This window comes from Octopus sinensis, linkage group LG4 (assembly GCF_006345805.1).
Source record: "Octopus sinensis linkage group LG4, ASM634580v1, whole genome shotgun sequence".
Taxonomy (NCBI): Eukaryota; Metazoa; Mollusca; class Cephalopoda; order Octopoda; family Octopodidae; genus Octopus; species Octopus sinensis.
The window spans coordinates 150509276-150529386 of record NC_043000.1 but is presented as its reverse complement, the minus strand read 5'-3'; the positions used below and the strand labels follow the sequence as shown (position 1 = coordinate 150529386).

At 38.4% G+C, this 20111-nt stretch overlaps 1 protein-coding gene across 2 annotated transcripts in view; it reads left to right on the top strand.

Moving 5' to 3' along the window:
* LOC115210991 (DNA replication factor Cdt1) overlaps window positions 1-20111 on the top strand; it is a 27830-nt gene extending 7719 nt beyond the window's left edge. The window contains exons 2-11 of one of the 2 annotated variants that reach the window (XM_036502570.1): window positions 2557-2787; window positions 4044-4228; window positions 6570-6758; window positions 7732-7870; window positions 10435-10539; window positions 12052-12240; window positions 13879-13989; window positions 15828-15940; window positions 18475-18563; window positions 19639-20111. In XM_036502570.1, coding sequence (XP_036358463.1) covers window positions 2557-2787; window positions 4044-4228; window positions 6570-6758; window positions 7732-7870; window positions 10435-10539; window positions 12052-12240; window positions 13879-13989; window positions 15828-15940; window positions 18475-18563; window positions 19639-19799 — 1512 coding nt within the window. In that variant the 3' untranslated portion in view covers window positions 19800-20111. Of the gene's footprint in view, window positions 1-2556; window positions 2788-4043; window positions 4229-6569; window positions 6759-7731; window positions 7890-10434; window positions 10540-12051; window positions 12241-13878; window positions 13990-15827; window positions 15941-18474; window positions 18564-19638 lie in introns of both variants that reach the window. The other variant, XM_029779825.2, reaches the window with a different exon arrangement.

Genomic DNA, 20111 nt, shown 5'->3' with positions numbered 1-20111 from the left:
GGATGGTGTGAATTTTTTTATGAACTGGTGTTGCCATCAGTGGTTACATTCTTTTACAGTTCTGCAGCAAGTAAACATTAAAATGTTTTGAAGAAATATTACAAGCTTTGTATAGTAATAAAAATTGTTGCTTTACCATAAATATATATGTACACATACATGTAACAGTTTCTTCATTATTCCCAGAACCTCATGCACAATTGTCTTTGGTAATTTGTGTCAATCAATATACGTGTAGGTAAGACGGCAAGCTGGCTGAAACACTAGCATGCTGGGCGAAATGCTTAGCGGTATTTCATCTGTGTTTACGTTCTGAGTTCAAATTCCGCCGAGGTCAACTTTGCCTTTCGTCCTTTCAGGGTCAATAAATTAAAAGTACCAGCTGCATACTGGGATCAATCTAATCGACTGCCCCCCCCCCTCCCCAAAAATTTCATGCCTTGTGACTAGAGTAGAAAAGAATATGTGTGTGTGTAGGTGTTTGTTGTTAGGAAGGGCATCCAACCATAAAAATCATGCCGATGCAGATACTGGAGCTTGGCACCGTCCTCTGGTTTGCCAGCAACTGTTTGACCTATGCCAGTATGGAAGACAGACATTAAATGGTGATAGTGATATATATATACTCTTTTACTTGTTTCAGTCATTTGACTGCGGCCATGCTGGAGCACCACCTTTAATCGAGCAACTCGACCCCGGGACTTATTCTTTTGTAAGCCCAGTACTTATTCTATCGGTCTCTTTTGCCGAACCGCTAAGTGACGGGGACGCAAACACACCAGCATCGGTTGTCAAGCAATGCTAGAGGGACAAACACAGACACACAAACACACACACGCATATATATACATATATACGACGGGCTTCTTTCAGTTTCCGTCTACCAAATCCACTCACAAGGCATTGGTCGGCCCGAGGCTATAGTAGAAGACACTTGCCCAACGTGCCACGCAGTGGGACTGAACCCGGAACCATGTGGTTGGTAAACAAGCTACTTACCACACAAAATACCCATTCTACCCAGCACTTGTAACATCCAACATATATTTTTATTTTTATTCTTTTATTTCCATTTATACTTCCTATATCTCTCCCTTTCCAAACTAATTTCTTATATTTAACTCTCTTGTATTGTCTCTGTTGAAGGGATATCCTTCATATCTCTGAAACAGCTGTAAGGCTACCTTTCTCTTTATAAATGTTTCGAGAAATTTCACACTGCCTTGACTTTGTTTGTCTCATTTATACATGCTCACACACAACCCACATTAGACTCCTCACTCACACTATTATCAAACCAGAAGTCTAACTACAGTCCTTCTGCAGCACTTACATCGCCTTACCTGCATTTTGGGTCTTCTGGATACCAAAACCTCTTATATGTAGATAGACAGACAGACAGACATTGGTTTGTGTACTTAGTAGTCTGTTTGCATATGTATGTATAAGTATTTACATAAATGCCTATGTGAATGTGCATGGCTCTGGGTTCAGTTCTACTGCATGGTGTTTTGAGCAAATCTCTTTTACAGCTCCCAGGTCTACCAAGGCCTTATGAGTGGATTTGGTAGGCAGAAACTGAAGGAAGCTAGTTGAGGGTTGGTAATAGGAAAGGCATCCAGCCATAGAAAATCTGCATGTTTATTTACATTTATGTTGTTTGTATAAGTATATATTCTTACATCCCAGGCAATCTATATACTTGTTTGAATCTAAGAGCTTTGCGTGGATTCTGGCAATAGTGATTTTGCCCAAAAGTTCAGTAAAGTCAGCCTGGTGTCAATCAATTTACAGTGTATTGTTTGGTGCCAAGCTGACTTAAATTACCAAAGATGATTGTGCTGGCTTTTTAGGAATATGTTAAGAAATGGGAAAAATCTTTATATATAAAAGTGAAGTTGTGTGTCTGTCTCCTACGATTTAGATTCCTAACTACTCCATTTTGCGGTGCAGTGTAATCAAAAGCAGGTATCTTATAGTCGTGATTCATATCAAGCCCTTCTGGGTATTAGCGCGCGTCTACGATTTAAAAATAAATTTACCATCATTTTTTCCCCGTTTTTAATGCATTTTTTTGCTATTATATAAGGGAAGTAACTCTCTAAAAATGTATTATTAAATCTCAGAACATAAAAAGCTACAGTAACACCCCCACTTAGTGGTTAGCCATATTGAGATGGCTATTATACTTTACATCTCTAAAAATGCTTATATAGTTATTTCCCTTACAAACCCGAGCAACGCCGGGCGATACTGCTAGTTATAAATAACAGGTTTAACTAATATTATTTATGTTTGTCTTTATTGTTTTGAAATACAATTCTATATTTCTATGAGGAATTTAGATATGTTATTATTTGGAGTAGTGTCTTCATCTTGATTGTTGCTTTCACTACATTTCAGGTGTGTATGCTTCACCTTAGTGACTCACAACGCACCTGAAGAAGGTTGAAGCGTACACTGCTGAAAAAGTGAAAGCAACAATCAACATGGTTTGTCACATCAAATAAAAAATATTTCATATTGATTAAATTTATCATTTATTTATCTCAACAGAATATTGAGGAGGAAAAAGAACTTGAAGACAGTAATTTCTGGGAGTTAGAATTTCCTTTAGTGAGCAATATACCTAGGCCCATTTCTCCTTTGCCTGAAACTCCTCAAAAGTTACGAAGAATGCGGTCACAACAGATGTCCGTACACAGCCAGACTACAGAATCTGGTTCAAATGACAGCAAAGAACTTCAAAAAGCAACAGATCCTGTAAAAACTACTACAGTCAGACAGGTAGAGTTATGATTCCCCTGAATATTGATATTTAGTGTATTTATTACTGAAAATTATACATTGTACCTTGGCTTAATTGTGATACATTCTAGAATTAAGAAATAAGGTACTGCTTTACCTCAACTATTGTGAAATTTCACCAGGGCTCAAAATCTGCATTTAATCTTTATAAAATTAGCCCAGCGTCACGAGATGCTGCTAATCAAGAAACCAGATAGACTTGAACTGGTTACTGTCAATGAAACAATTATCACTACGTTGTCTGACTGACTATGCAAAATTTTATGAATTTATGTGCATTGTGAGTTCAAATATAATTTCAGTGGACATATATGGTCATATATTGCTGTGATTTTTAGGACAACCACAACTAAATCTGACCACATATGTTTAGTGATTTTTGTTTTTGTTGCTGCTTTCCAATTACTATGCACTTAAAATTGTAAAATTTTTGCAATCAAAATTTAATTCATTTAGCAACAGAATATACAGTTAAAGTTGAAGATATATTAATTGTTTTTTTATTATTTTTATAGTAATATCCTATCTGTTCTATATTAGAATAAGTGACATCTAAATAATTTATATCTAATACAATTTACAATTTTCTGCAATAATCCACCTGAGAAACCCAGATTTGTGTATTGTAATAAGATTATGATAAATGAAAAGGAAGTTATTTTCTAAAAACTAAAGGTCACAGTAACTTATGAGCCATGGCTAATAGGTTTGAAAAATAGAAAATTTGTACTATTTTCTTAGTTTCTTTAATCCATCATAATTTAGGGTAAGATTGCAGTAATGTTCTTAAAAGCTGAATGCTGTGGGTTCTTTCTCATCACCCTTGTTGAAAATTAACAAACTCTTTTGTATAATATGATTCTAGTGTAAATAAACTTGTAAGAAAAGGATTGAAATTCTTATTTCCTATAACATTCCTGCATTTTATCTTCAGGTTGATTAATTACAATTATCTTCTTAATGGAGCTAAGTTGCAGAACAATGTTTTTACACAAGAGACTCTGAACCTTAAGAACAAATTATAGGACATAATAAATACAATTCAAAAGCTTATGATATTGTAATTTTCTTGCAAAAAAGAAAAAATTCTTGTGTTGAAGTTCATCTAAAGATTTGGATTTCATATCCAGTTTATTCAAGCATTATTCCAATGTCTGCAATAAACTAGTCTATATTTCTATATTGAAGTAATGGTTTCTTTCAAAAATAACCAACATTTATTTGAATTCTTTCAGCTAAATTTAACACCAGAAAAAGTCAAAATTGATCTCATGAAATGTAGTAAAGTGGAAGAACTGAAGAAGCAATTACTGTTAATTAAGGAACTCAAAGCTGCAACAAAATCCAAAGAAAAACCTAAAAGCTCATCCTGTAAGACTCAACCTGAATTTGAAAAAGAGAAGTCTGACTCAGTTAACAAGTAAGTAAAAATTTTTGCTTAGTCTTAGGGCCGCTCTGAAGAATCAGACCATTACACACCTTTTTTTTTTTGTTTTATGTCACAAGCTATCTAGGATTATATAAACCAATGTGACTTGTTGCACTTTGTGAATTGGAAGGTGAGGGTGATTGACTATTGTTTCTGTTGTTTAACTCCCTGCCAACCTTGATAAAGCAGGACTCGATCAAACGTGTTCCAGCCATGACTGTCCTGTTCTTTTTATATAGGACTACAAGGACTACATTATCCAATGCATCCTCCTTTTTAATGACAGTAGTGAATGATTTGAGAAAGATCTGACTTCTATTTCTAGCAGTTTGAGTGATTACATAGGTTTCCTCATTGGCTAAGAATCAGTTTAAGCTTGTTAATTATCTGGCAGTGTGGCTAAGAGGTTTGCTTCACAATCATGTGGTTCCTGGTTCAGTCTCCCTGCACAGCACTTTCAGGAAGTGTCTACTATTGCCTCTGAGTTGATTATTGAATTTGGTACAAAGCTCTTCATATACATGACACCCATGTTAGCAACATGTAAAAGATGGCCAGTACACTCTGTGAAGTGATTGGCATTAGGAGAGGCATCCAGCTGTAGAAACAAAACCAGGCTGGAGCTCTCTAGCTTACCAGTTCCAGTCAAGCCTTCCAATCCATGCCAGCATGGAAAAGGGTTGCTAAATGATGATACTCTTTACTCTTTTACTTGTTTCAGTCATTTTGACTGTGGCCATGCTGGAGCACCGCCTTTAGTCGAGCAAATCGACCCCGGGACTTATTCTTTGTAAGCCCAGTACTTATTCTATCGGTCTCTTTTTGCCGAACCGCTAAGTGACGGGGACGTAAACACACCAGCATCGGTTGTCAAGCAATGCTAGGGGGACAAACACAGACACACAAACACACACATACATATACATATATACGACAGGCTTCTTTCAGTTTCCGTCTACCAAATCCACTCACAAGGCATTGGTCGGCCCGGGGCTATAGCAGAAGACACTTGCCCAAGATGCCACGCAGTGGGACTGAACCCGGAACCATGTGGTTGGTTAACAAGCTACTTACCACACAGCCACTCCTGCACCTATGATGTGTATGTCTATGAGAATGTTTACTTACTGTGATCATATAAGCTATAGTCATTGTTGTCATTCCTCTGTTAACAAGTTGTCTGGCAGCTCTGTGCTTTGAAGCTGAATGGAAGGAAATTTTCCTTCACTTGAAAAGTAGGTGAGAGTTAGCAGCAAGAAGGGCAGCTACAAAACAATGTCGATTCATCTAATTCATGCTAACATGGATAAAAAAATAGTTTCATTTAAATCTTCATCATCGTTTAACGTCCGCTTTCCATGCTAGCATGGGTTGGACGGTTCAACTGGGGTGTGTGAAGCCAGAAGGCTGCGCCAGGCCCAGTCTGATCTGGCAGTGTTTCTATGGCTGGATGCCCTTCCTAACGCCAACCACTCCGTGAGTGTAGTGGGTGCTTTTTATGTGCCACCCGCACAGGTGCCAGACAGAGCTGGCAAACGGCCACGAAACGGATGGTGCTTTTACGTGTCACTGATAGAAAAAATAGTTTCATTTAAATCCTCGTTTGCTTCAAAATTTCTGTTTTTAATTAACTTTTTTGGAAACATATTTAAAAAGAACAAACAACAAAAAGAAAAGGGTTTTGGGGGGATGGAGGATAGCAAATATTAAACTATAAACAATTTATATAGGCGCAGGAGTGGCCGTGTGGTAAGTAGCTTGCTAACCAACCACATGGTTCCTGGTTCAGTCCCACTGTGTGGCACCTTGGGCAAGTGTCTTCTACTATAGCCTCGGGCCGACCAAAGCCTTGTGAGTGGATTTGGTAGACGGAAACTGAAAGAAGCCCGTCGTATATATGTATATATGTATATATATATATATATGTGTGTGCGTGTATGTTTGTATGTCTGTGTTTGTCCCCCTGGCATTGCTTGACAACCAATGCTAGTGTGTTTACGTCCCCGTCACTTGGCGGTTCAGCAAAAGAGACCGATAGAATAAGTACTGGGCTTACAAAAGAATAAGTCCCGGGGTCGAGTTGCTCGATTAAAGGCGGTGCTCCAGCATGGCCGCAGTCAAATGACTGAAACAAGTAAAAGAGAGAAAAAAAAGAGAGAGAGAGAGAGAGATACCTAAAATATGACAACTTTGTTTTCTGTATTTGTAATTCTTTTTAATTGAATAATATTTATCAAAATTTTAACATAATCTTCTTTTCCTTCTCATGTCCCACAAAATATATTTTGATTATATTTCTTATCCTTGCTAAATTGTCATGTCTCTGTTTCAGGACTCCTGCTTATAAACGGTTCCAGCATCTTATTTTGCCAATACCATCTACACTCACCCTCCCTTATTCCTATACAGTCTTAGAGGAATTCTTTCAAAGAGTAGATGATGTTGTCCGCATGTTACACAACCGCTTAGAAGTTTGCACTTTTTCCAAGCTCAAAGATGCTGTTGAAAAAAGTCTCAAAAGGTGAATTTATTAAAATTAGTTTTATTTTAAATTCTGTAATAAATGTATTTTGGTTGTCATATTTCTTTCAGCTCCATTCTGAGGTCAAATCCCACCAAGGGATTTCAGGGGTTGATAAAATATAGAGCCAAGTCAAGTGCTGGGTTAATGCAATCTGCTTACTCTCTACCCTCAAAATTGCTAATCTTGTGCTAAAATTAGAATTATTATTATTAAGGTAGTAAGCTGGAAGAATCATTAGTGTCTTGGACAAAATGCATAGCAGCATTTCTGCCAAATCCAACTTGGCTTTTCATCCCTCCAAGGTTGACAGTATAACTACTGGCCAAGTACTGAGGGTCAGTGTTATGGACTTCCCCTCCACCTAAAACTGTTGGCCTTGTCCCAAAACTTGAAGCAATTTATTGTTATTCAATAAAAAGTATGCTTATTACCTCTGAACTACCAAAAGAGGGAGGTATTGTTTTCAGTTGCATTTGTTTGTCCTTGGACAAGATATCTCAAGAACCACTGGATGGATTCAGATGAAACTTTCAGGGAGGTTTGACCTTGTGACTGGCATGAATTGATTAGATTTTGGGATCGATCCAGTACTGGACAAGGATTCTGGATTATTTTTCCTGTTTTTTTTCACTTAATTTTTGAGAGCGGTCGGGTTCATTTTTAGTATTCTCATTTGTGAAAGCAGTCAAGTTTATTTCAGATATTCTCATTTTAAAAATCATCTCTGGCTAATCGTTGAGAGGACGTTGATGTTGCCTTGGCGGAGGTTTGCACACTCTGAGTGCTCTTGTTTATGTATCTTTACTGGCATATAATACATTTTTGTGTAATATATTTCAAGAATCTGAATAGTGTATATTTTACACTGAAAAAAAAAATACTCTTCAGAAATGTATTTCATCTTATTCTATATTAGATTCAATATCAATTAAAACAAACCTTTTGTATGTTTTTCTCTTTGTATTTCCAGAGATTTTAAGCAAGAGGTTCTTGGTCAAATAAAAACTGTATACCCTAATGCATATGACTTCAAACAAGAAAAAGGTCTTCCAAAACTTGGTTACAAATATCAGGGCTACCAACTGACTATCACCCCCCAATTAGAAGAATCCAATATGGAGAACAGCAGTAAGCATAAATGACTATCCTCTTCTATCTTTTACTCGTTTCAGTCATTAGATTGCAGCCATGCTGGAGCACTGCCTTCAAGAATTTTTAGTCAAATCAATAACCTTAGTACATTGTTTTTCCCTTTTTTTTTTTTTTTTTTTTTATAGCTTAGTACTTATTCCATTGATCTCTTTTGCCAAACTGCTTAGTTACAGGGACATAAACACACCATCGCCAGTTGTCAAGCAGTGGTGGGAACAAACACTAAGAAGCACACACTTTCGTACATACATATATATTCTTGTTTTTGTTTCAGTCATTTGACTGCAGCCATGCTGGAGCACCGCCTTTAGTCGAGCAAATTGACCCCAGGACTTATTCTTTGTAAGAGTAGTATTTATTCTGTTGGTCTCTTTTGCCGAACTGCTAAGTTACAGAGGTCACAAACACACCAGCATCAGTTGTCAAGCGATGTTGCAGGGACAAACACAGAAGTGCACAAACACACACACACACACACACATATATATGTGTATATATATATATATATATACACACACACATACATACACGATGGGCTTCGTTCAGTTTCCCTCTGCCAATCCACTCAAGGCTTTGGTCAGCCCGAGGCTATAGTAGAAGATACTTACCCAAGGCAGCGAGCTGGCAGAAACATTAGCACGCTGGGCGAAATGCCTGGCGGTATTTCATGTGCCGTTACGTTTGGAGTTCAAATTCTGCCGAGGTCGATTTTGCCTTTCATTTTTCGGGGTCGATAAATTAAGTACCAGTTATGCACTGGGGTCGATGTAATCGGCTTAATCCCTTTGTCTGTCCTTGTTTGTCCCCTCTATGTTTAGCCCCTTGTGAGCAATAAAGAAATAAGAAGATATTTACCCAAGGTGCCACAGAGTTGGACTGAACCCGGAAGCATGTGGTTGGTAAGTAAGCTGCTTACCACACAGCCACTCCTGCGCCTATGGATGTTTTTTAGAAGACTGTTCATTGTGTTAATTTGTCTATTATTATTATTCATCTCTCTCACAGTTGCCCTCCAAGCATCCACTCATATTTCTCACTGTTTGCATTCCCCTCTGTCCCTATCCATCTGCCACTCTCACAAACATACCCACTCACTTACCCTGTCCAATCCTCTCTACCACTTATATTCACTTTCCTGCAACCCGAGGGTACATCCTGATGGATTTTCATCCTCTTCTGTCTTTTCCAGCTGGGGTCATCATCATCATCATCATCATCATCATTTAGCGTCCGCTTTCCATGCTAGCATGGGTTGGACGGTTCAACTGGGGTCTGTGAAGCCGGAAGGGTAGCCATGCATATTCTCTGCAGCAAGATCCCTGTTTCTATCCCTTTGTCATATTCTTCATCACTTGACACAAAGCCACATCTCTCGATACTGCACTCGCTTGGTTTCAGGTTCAGTCCCACTGTACAGCACCTTTGACAAATGTCTTGTGCTATAACCTCAGGCCAACTAATACATTTAAGTGAATTTGGTAGGTAGAAACTGTGTGGAAGCCTCTGTGTGTGTGTGTGTGCATGCGCGTGCACATGCAGGTAAAGATACACACCATAGAAAGATAGGATGTACTGAATAGGACAGGGGGAGACACATGGGATGCAGAGTTGCTGAAGAGGTCACCAGATGTGTGGCAAACGATTTCAGATGAAGGATACTAAAATAAGAAAAATGATAAAGCTGAAATGAAGAACTAGTATATAGTGCATGTGTTTATTTGGCAAAATATTACCATAACGATATATATATATATAACCATAATGATATATATGTGTGTTTGTGTGCAGGTGGCACGTAAAAAGCACCCACTACACTCACGGAGTGGTTGGCGTTAGGAAGGGCATCCAGCTGTAGAAACACTGCCAGATCAGACTGGGCCTGGTGCAGCCTTCTGGCTTCCCAGACCCCAGTTGAACCGTCCAACCCATGCTAGCATGGAAAACGGACGTTAAACGATGATGATGAAGACGATGATATATATATATATATACACACACACACACACATATACATACATATACACATAGATAGATAAATAATGTGTGTGTCTGTGTTTCCCCTCCAGCACTACTTGACAAACAGTGTTGGTTTGTTTACATTCCCATAACTTAGTCTTATCAGTTTCTTTTTACCAATCCACTAGGTGCCATGGTCAATTTGATAGCCTAAACCCTTCAAGACAATACCATGGTATAATAATAATAATAATAATAATAATAATTGTGTACAGTGCTCAGGTGCACTACAACTCATCTAAAGTGTATATATAATCAGGTGTAGTTTCGGCGGATTTCGGAAAGCATGAGGGCCTTAAAAGATGCAGTGTCATGGCAGTCAACAACTGACGCAGGCAGTTTATTCCATGCTTCAGCAACTCTGAGCGTGAAAAAATGTTTCCGAAGTCTGCAGTTCAATGACTGAAACAAATCGTGAGAGATATGATATACACAGTACATTAAGCTAAATTTATACAATTTGTCTTGAAACGGTGACGATTTCCTTTTTCTTTTCTTCTCCTCTTCAGATCCTGAAAATGGCAACCCGCATCTTACAGCCACTCATTTCATTGCCAGAAAGAAAATGTTCCATGCCAATTTGGTGAAGAGCGTCATGACGTTGCATAAAGTAAGTTTTTTTCTCAATTTTTTAAAAATAGTTCGTTCTTGTGTGTTTGATTAGTAACAAATAATGAAGCTTGTAAGTTACGTTTTAATGATGTAATTTGGTTGGAGAAAATCCCTGGAGAAGGACATCATTCTCGGAATGGTCAGTGGCAGGAGAGGAAGAGGCCCGACCAAGAACCCGCTGGCTTGACACCATCAAGAGGGATACCGGAATGGACATAGCCAATCTGAGGGAAGCGGCCCAGGATAGAACTGACTGGAGGACACTGATCCAACGAGTGACCGAGAGTCGACTTTGACTGAGCGGATAGATAGATAGAATTTGGTTTATATATCATCATCAGCTAATGTCCGTTTTCCATGCTGGCATGGGTTGGATGGTTTGACCAAAGCTGGTACGGCCGGGGGCCACACCAGACTCCATTGTCTGTTCTGGCATGGTTTCCACATCATAGTCTCTACCACTCTCTTTGGTAACATGAAAATCATATTATTGAAAATCATATACTATGCTTTTACATTAAATTCTTTTCTATAATAGGCGCAGGAGTGGCTGTGTGGTAAGTAGCTTGCTTACCAACCACATGGTTCTGGGTTCAGTCCCACTGCGTGGCATCTTGGGCAAGTGTCTTCTGCTATAGCCTCGGGCCGACCAAAGCCTTGTGAGTGGATTTGGTAGACGGAAACTGAAAGAAGCCTGTCGTATATGCGTGGGTGTGTTTGTGTGTCTGTGTTTGTCCCCCTAGCATTGCTTGACAACCGATGCTGATGTGTTTATGTCCCCCGTTACATAGCGGTTCGGCAAAAGAGACCGATAGAATAAGTACTGGGCTTACAAAAGAATAAGTCTCGGGGTCGAGTTGCTCGATTAAGGGCGGTGCTCCAGCATGGCCGCAGTCAAATGACTGAAACAAGTAAAAGAGTAATACAAAAAAGATAGTGCAGATGTTAAACGAGGATTTTTATCTTGCTTGGTTCAAGGTACATAACTCTGTATAATTGCAAAACCATGTTCTATACTTTTGAGAGGTTAGCGGTAAAAGAGAATCTCTTTTTTTTTTTTTTTTTCTAGCGGTGTCATATGAAATTGTCACCCATAATTATGACCCTAGTATCGATCTATTGCATTTCAATCTGTTTTAGGGTTAGGGGAGGGGGGTATCCTTTTTTCTTCACAAATGTAAATAAACCCAATCTGTTTCTTAAACGAGGAACATATTCATACGGCACATAATGTTTTTTACCTCAGTAGACATAATTGATTGGTTTAAATTGCAGAAATTGAAGAAAAAACAACAACAAATGTCTTACAAACGATAGAATTTTCTCAATAAAGCCAAGAGAAAAAGATGTTATATAAACACATTCTACCAGTATACGAAGTTTAAAATATTTTAGTTTCCTAGAAATGTTAAAAAACTGCCGTTCAAACCGAAAAGATCCTTTTTTTTTTTTTTTTTTCTGTTCGTAATAAACGAAAGAGAGAATGATATCAAAATCCTTTTTATTGTAGGAATTCCTGAAAAGCCTACCAAAGCCTATGACAGTTTCTGATGACAGACTTATTCGTTGGCATCCTAAGTTCCGATTAGACCAAGTACCTGACATTCAACCTTCTCCTTTACCCCAGCCTCCGTATGTCAAGGTTTATCAAACTGCTCATGAGGTTTTAAATGCAACAAGGGGGAAACTACACCCTAAGGTAAGTTTCAGTTTTTCTTTTCGTCTTGAGGTCAGTAATAGGTTCTTCCTCTTCCTATGACTGTTGTATTTTGGGTATGGTGTGTCGGTTAAAACTTGTTTCAGAAAAAAATTTAGATATAGACTAGGAGGTCACAACCTAAGAGAAAGCACTTGAGCAATTTTAGCTATTTAATGAAGATGTACAAACTAATAATTTTAAGACACATGGTTGATTTTCCAACTCCTGTTGTGCCCATTCTTGTTGATGTGACTAGATGCTGTGGGGAGGTTGAATGGAATCTTCAGTAAATATTTAACTTTATATCATAGGCGCAGGAGTGGCTGTGTGGTAAGTAGCTTGCTAACTAACCATGCGGTTCCGGGTTCAGTCCCACTGCGTGGCATCTTGGGCAAGTGTCTTCTGCTATAGCTCTGGGCCAGCCAATGCCTTGTGAGTGGATTTGGTAGACGGAAACTGAAAGAAGCCTGTCCTATATATGTATATATATATGTGTGTGTGTGTCTGTGTTTGTCCCCCTAGCATTGCTTGACAACCGATGCTGGTGTGTTTACGTCCCCGTCACTTAGCGGTTCGGCAAAAGAGACTGATAGAATAAGTACTGGGCTTACAAAAGAATAAGTCCCGGGGTCGAGTTACTCGATTAAAGGCGGTGCTCCAGCATGGCCGCAGTCATATGACTGAAACAAGTAAAAAGAGAGTATCCATCTGGTAAAAAAAAAAAAACCCCAGATCAAAACGTTTGTGAAAATTATATTTTCCCTAACTCTTAGAAAGTTTATGTTCTGCACACTTCAAAGTCTTTCGCTGAACAGTTAAAAACGGCACTGCATGCTTTTATCTAGCAATGCCTTATTAAATACCAAAAAAAAAATTCCAAAAGGGAAACAACTCTTTCAATTACGCAGATTTCCTGTGACTGAAAGAAAATTGTTGTTTTCTCATTTTCTTTATGAAGCTTTTTGAACCTTTGTGAGGCATTTTGTGATTGAAGCTTGCAAAGTCTAACAGAGTTTGAAAGACATTCGTTCTTGACAGAAATATCATTGCTAAGACAAATATTTGTAAATCAAGTCTCAGTAACTGTCAGCATCATTCAGTACATTAAATTTTCTTTGATATATGGCCATGCAAACGCAAACTGCCTTTTGCCTGTGAATTCGAGATAATTGTAACTGTGACACTAACGATTCTTACTCTAGTTCAAATGAAGATATGAAGTGATAAAGAAACTGAAATTCCAGTTTCTAAATGACAATGGATAGAAACTCTGACAGTTCCACATACTGGGGGAAAAAACTGCCCATCATCAAGATTTGGGTGTACATCATCAAGGATTCCCCTGGTTTTGACTGGTTGTAATGAACCTGAATGGATTGATGTTTCAATGGGCATTGCAGCACAAAATTTGCTCTACATTTTAAGTATCTGACTTTATGGCCGCAGTCAAATGACTGAAACAAAAGAGTAAAAGAGAGTATATGCTGTTTGCATTTCCTCACAAAATAAATTTTCTACATGCACATCATTTGCCATAGACATACAATATCACTAACAAGTATACCTTTCTTTTATTGTTTTCTGAAACTGCAGAGTTGGAAAATTTTCAGTCTAAAAAATTTTTTTTTATTTCGTTAGGTGGAAAGTGCTTTGATAAATGTTTCAAAGGCTAATAGCTCACCCAATAAACCATCTACACCAAAAGTTGATACATCAATCAAAGGAATCCCCTCTGGGTTACTTGAAAGAGTAAGTATTATTTACTATTTATCTTCATGTATTGACTAATACCTTTAATATTCAACCACTTTCTCAGCCGTCCAAGAATTTGGACCTGGAGATCTCCATTTCCAGCGACTTCAAGGGCCACCTCCCAGTAGTGTCAGGCATCAACAAAGAGCCCTCGACTACAACAAGACGACCAAATTTTTTTTTTTTTTTCCAAGGTCTGGGGTCCCCTGCCCCTAAGCCCTAGGCCATCACCTAATCACCCTTACCTGTCTTGTTGCTTAATAACAACAACAACCACTTTCTCACCTTGCTTATTCTATCTGCTATACATGATGTTAATTTTTCCCATACCAGTATGAGTCTCTTTCAGTAAATTTGATATATATTATCCGAGACAAATTTCACAATATTTAAAATGTAATGATGGAATTTTACATTGTAATTTATATAGTTGTATCCCTTCTATGTAGTTCTTGGTATTTGTATATTTTATGATATACCTTTTACCATCTGTATTCTATTATTTCTATATCGACTTTATTCCATTTTTGACATCCCATAATTTTACCCTAATTAGCTTTTAATGCAATGCACTTTTGGATTTTATAATTCAACTATCCTAACACGTTTTAAATTGTTTTCAATTGCTACTTATACATTAAACTTGCTTATCTTAAACCATATTTAAATTTTATCAAACATGTTTCTTTGTAATATAAAAGTAAAATTCTCTGAAATATTTTGACTTCACAAACGCATGGTTTGGGGTTCAGTTCCACTGCATTGCATCTTGGGCAAGTGTCTCCTATTATAGCCCTGGGCCAAGTGAATTTGAGTGATGCGAACTTTAGAAAGTGTGTCGCATACATGTATATCTGTGAATGTTAACATTCCATGACTTCACTTGAGTAAGCATTTTTTGTTGTCATAACGACCACGAGCTCCATATTTTCGAAAACATTCTTGTTCTCAAAAAATGGGTAATGGTTGGTAACAGGGGCAACATCCAGTCATAAGACCCTACCTCAAATACATTCTACTCCTAGCATGGAAAGACCAAAGTCAAACAAATAAAAGTGTTTCTTTGCCAGCCCTAGGATTTTCTTTTTTGGAGATGGGGACTTAATGATCTGAATTATCCCAAGTTTCCTTCTCTTCTCAAGAGATAAAATGTAAAAATTTCTTCTGACAGTATTTGGATTCTGGACAAATGACAACACATTTAGAAGAACAAAAACTAAAGATTACTCAGTGAAGTATTTCAGTCGTTATCTACTGCATTGAACAACTGAATATGTACTTATATCATTTATACCAATACAAAGTATATAAATTTTATATTCTTTAAAATATACTGGCGCAGGAGTGGCTGTGTGGTAAGTAGCTTGCCTACCAACCACATGGTTCCGGTTTCAGTCCCACTGCGTGGCATCTTGGGCAAGTGTCTTCTGCTATAGCCCCGGGCCGACCAATGCCTTGTGAGTGGATTTGGTAGACGGAAACTGAAAGAAGCCTGTCGTATATATGTATGTATGTGTGTCTGTGTTTGTCCCTCTAGCATTGCTTGACAACCGATGCTGGTGTGTTTGCGTCCCCGTCACTTAGCGGTTCGGCAAAAGAGACCGATAGAATAAGTACTGGGCTTACAAAGAATAAGTCCCGGGGTCGATTTGCTCGACTAAAGGCAGTGCTCCAGCATGGCCGCAGTCAAATGACTGAAACAAGTAAAAGAGTAAGAGTATATACAGTAATAGTAAAGAGAACATTTGCATGTTGTTAGTGTTATTTCTCTACCACAAATTTTTTTTTTTTTGTTAATTACAATGTAAAATTGTTTCTGGTTTTAAACATTTCAGATCCGGGCAAAGGAAACAAAACGCTTAGAAGAAACCATTACTCAAACTCCTTTAAAAGCTCAGAGAGAAGCAATGCTGAAACGACTGCCTACTATTTATCGTATTATGCGAACGTATCCTTAAAATTCTGCATCAATGTATCTTCGGAGATAATCAGTTTGAATTCTTATTTTATAATTCAGTTGACAGCTTTTCATAGTTTGTTGTGATATGTAAAAAAGTTTTGGTGATAGAACCACATAAAAAATTTTAAAAACACTTAGTGCCTGGCCTCCGTGCCGGTGGCACATAAAAAACACCATCCGAGCGTGGCCGTTCGCCAGCCTCGTCTGGCACCTGTGTCGGTGGCACATAAAAAACACCATCCGAGCGTGGTCGTTCGCCAGCCTCGTCTGGCACCTGTGTCGGTGGCACATAAAAAACACCATCCGAGCGTGGCCGTTCGCCAGACTCGTCTGGCACCTGTGTCGGTGGCACATAAAAAACACCATCCGAGCGTGGCCGTTCGCCAGACTCGTCTGGCACCTGTGTCGGTGGCACATAAAAAACACCATCCGAGCGTGGTCGTTCGCCAGCCTCGTCTGGCACCTGTGTCGGTGGCACATAAAAAACACCATCCGAGCGTGGCCGTTCGCCAGACTCGTCTGGCACCTGTGTCCGTGGCACATAAAAAAAACACCATCCGAGCATGGCCGTTCGCCAGCCTCGTCTGGCACCTGTGTCGGTGGCACATAAAAAACACCATCCGAGCGTGGCCGTCTGCCAGACTCGTCTGGCACCTGTGTTGGTGGCACATAAAAAACACCATCCGAGCGTGGCCGTTCGCCAGCCTCGTCTGACACCTGTGTTGGTGGCACATAAAAACACCCTCTACACTCACGGAGTGGTTGGCGTTAGGAAGGGCATCCAGCCGTAGAAACATTGCCAGATCAGACTGGGCCTGGTGCAGCCTTCGGGCTTCCCAGACCCCAGTTGAACCGTCCAACCCATGCTAGCATGGAAAGCGGACGCTAAACGATGATGATGATGATGACACTCTGTAAAGTTATTGGCATTAGGAAAGGCATCCAAAACAGACTATGGAACCTGGGTTGGTGCCTGGTCTTGCCAGTTCCTGTCGAGCCATCCAACCAATGGCAGCATGGAAAACCGACATTAACCGATGATGTGTTTGACCTCTTTCTGAATCGGTACAGGCACTGCTATGTACAAATCATCAGTCTTTTGTCTCCTTGATTGAAGGAATATGGTATCTAAGATATTACAAAGTGTGTGAGTAGTTGCATCAAAAAAGAATGATGATGATGAATTATATAGAGGCATTGGTGATGGAAATAAGATAATTAGTTCCATAAATATCTTGAGTTCCCTGCAGTGTAGTTTCTAACTGTATGGTTAAGAAGTTTGCTTCCTAACTGCATGGTTTGGGCTGTGACACCTTAGGCTATTGCCTTTTACTATGCACTCAGGCCAACCAAGGCTTTGCAAATAGATTTGGTGGACAGAAACTGGAAAAAAGCTTGTGTGTGCATGCAAACGCATCCTTGTTTTGACTATCCCATGATAGTTATAAATATGCATCACTGTCATACAAACTGTCACACATTCCCAGTTTTCTGAGAAATTATTATCTTGCTTAGGCATGGCTGTGTGGTAAGAAACTTTCTTCCCAACCACATGGTTCTGGGTTCAGTCCCACATGGCACCTTGAACAAGTATCTTCTGCTGTAGCCTCAAGCCAAGCTACGCTTTGTGAGTGGTTTTGGTAGATGGAAGCTGAAAGAAGCCCATTGTATATATGTTTGTGTGGATGTGTCTATTCCTCCATCACTGCATGACAGCTGGTGTGAGTGTTTTTACTTCCCAGTAACCTAGCAGTTCAGCAAAGGAGACTGATAGAACAAGTACCAGGTTTAACAAAATTAAGTACATTCAGCTAAAAATTCTTCAAAGCGGTGCCCCAGCATGGCCACAGTCTAATGACTGAAACAAGTAAAAGATAAAAGATTGCTTGGAAACATGTGCGGATTGGTGACAGCAAGAGCATCCAGCCATAGGAAATCTGCTTCAGTGAATTCCATCCAACCCATGTGAGCGTAGAAAAGTAAGCATTAAAATGATAATGATACTATACTTGATAAGAATCCATTCTGTATTGGCTCTAGGATTAAGAGGTTTGCTTCTCAATGACATGGATTTGGGTTCGGTCCCACTGCATGGTACCTTGAACAAGTGCATTTTACTGTAGCCACAGGCCAGCTAAAGCATTGTGAGTGGATTTGATAGGCAAAAAGCTAAAAGATGCCAGCTGTGTATATGTACATTTGCTTTACATTTGCACTTTTCCAAAAGTTGCTGAGCTACAAGTGATGACATTGTTCTTTCCCCTGTCACCAGAGTGTCTATTGTATTTGCTCCTTGGAAAGTGTGTGAAATAACAGATCCCATACATGAAAAATAGGTCAGGTTTAGCAACAAGAAGTGCATCCGGCAATAAAACAATACCTCAATAACAAATTCAGTTGTCTCATACTAGTATAGAAAAACTGACTTGATGACAAATGAAGAGTTTTTATCTTTATTCAATTTTCCATTAATGCAAAATAAATTATATCTTCCAAAATTTTTTTCCTTAACTGTATCCAAGTTATTTTATTACAGAGAGAAAAACTACTCTTCTTTTTAATGTAGTTGTTGAAAAGATTTGTGAAAGTTATACATCCTCAATTTCTAAAGGTATTTATTTCTTTATTTGATATAAAGGTATTACCAATTTTGGAGTTCTCTGGCACTCTGTGTTCTAAAGTTGAAGCAATTTCGTGATTACATAAATTAATAAATAAAACCAGCTCCATAGTGACATGGAAACATAGCGTATTCTGTGTAACTAGTTAATATCTAATGATTTTTCATTGCTAACTTAACCCCAACTGTCAACTTTTGGTACATTAGATAGACTCTATTTGTTTGCTTTACTTGCTTAGATAGCTACCAACTCCCCTTAAATCACACTTAAAGATACTACAGATAATGTATTTCTTGATATACTAAATGGCTAAACAACTTTAAGCTGCTCAATCAAGACTAACTTCACACTAAACAACAATTACCACTTCTAGCATTTTTCATCCAGGAAGTAGCAGTCACTTGTCACCTTGCCTATTTCACCACAATATTTCCTCACCATCTGGCTTGAGCTCTGTTCCAGCTATAAAAATATGATTCAAAAGTTTTATTAAGATAGGCATCTGTTCAAAAATGTACCTCAATTAATGTAAGCAGAAAGATCTGATAAAACTAATGATGGCCTGCTTTTACAGTTTTTTTTTTTTTTTTTTTTTTTTGCCCTTTTCAAGCCTACCCAGGCTAATGGGCCCGGTTTCTTGGTTTCTGTGGCGTATGTGTTCCCCCCAGCTGGACGGGACGCCAGTCCATCGCTGCGTTACTCAAGAAACAAGAAGAGAGAGTGCGAGAAAGTTGTGGCGAAAGAGTACAACAGGGGTCGCCACCACACCCTACCGGAGCCTCATGGAGCTTTTAGGTGTTTTCACTCAATAAGCACACACAACGCCCGGTCTGGAATTGAAACCGCAATCCTCCGATCACGAGTCCGCTGCCCTAACCACTGAGCCATTGCGCCTCCACGCAGTATAAATAGTTCAAAAATAGAATAAATTGATTTACTGTGAATAAGAGGAAATGTTTCATGTCATAGTTTACTTCAGAAATTATCTTGATTTCAGGGGTTATATCAACACATCTGACTACAATGAAATTACCTTATTTTTATTTCATTTCATATTTTTTTCAGTTGATGCTGAAAAGCATTTGGAACTATTGCTAGAAGTAGCACCAAGCTGGATTTCCATGGCCACCACACAGAATGGCAAATACCTAAAACTAAATCGAACAGTTAAACTGCAAGATGTCCAGGAGAAAATAAATTTGTGCTGTAAAAAATTAACACAGTGAACATTTCACACAGTTTTCTGTTTTCTGAAGCTATTTTAAACTGCTGCATTTGATTTTAATTAGACTTTCAATGTTTCCTTTGAAAACAGTAAATAATGAATATATTTAGTAATCTCACTGATTATTTTAAACTTGACTCCTGAAAAATCAAGAAATACTTTAACATGCCAATAATGTTCACACATATTGATTATAATTTTAAAACATCAAATCAAGATTATTTTTCATTTTAAATTCAATGTTCATCCCATCATTTGTAGAAACTCTTTCATAATTTAAAAATTTTATTTTTGTTGAAATATAAAATTTTCT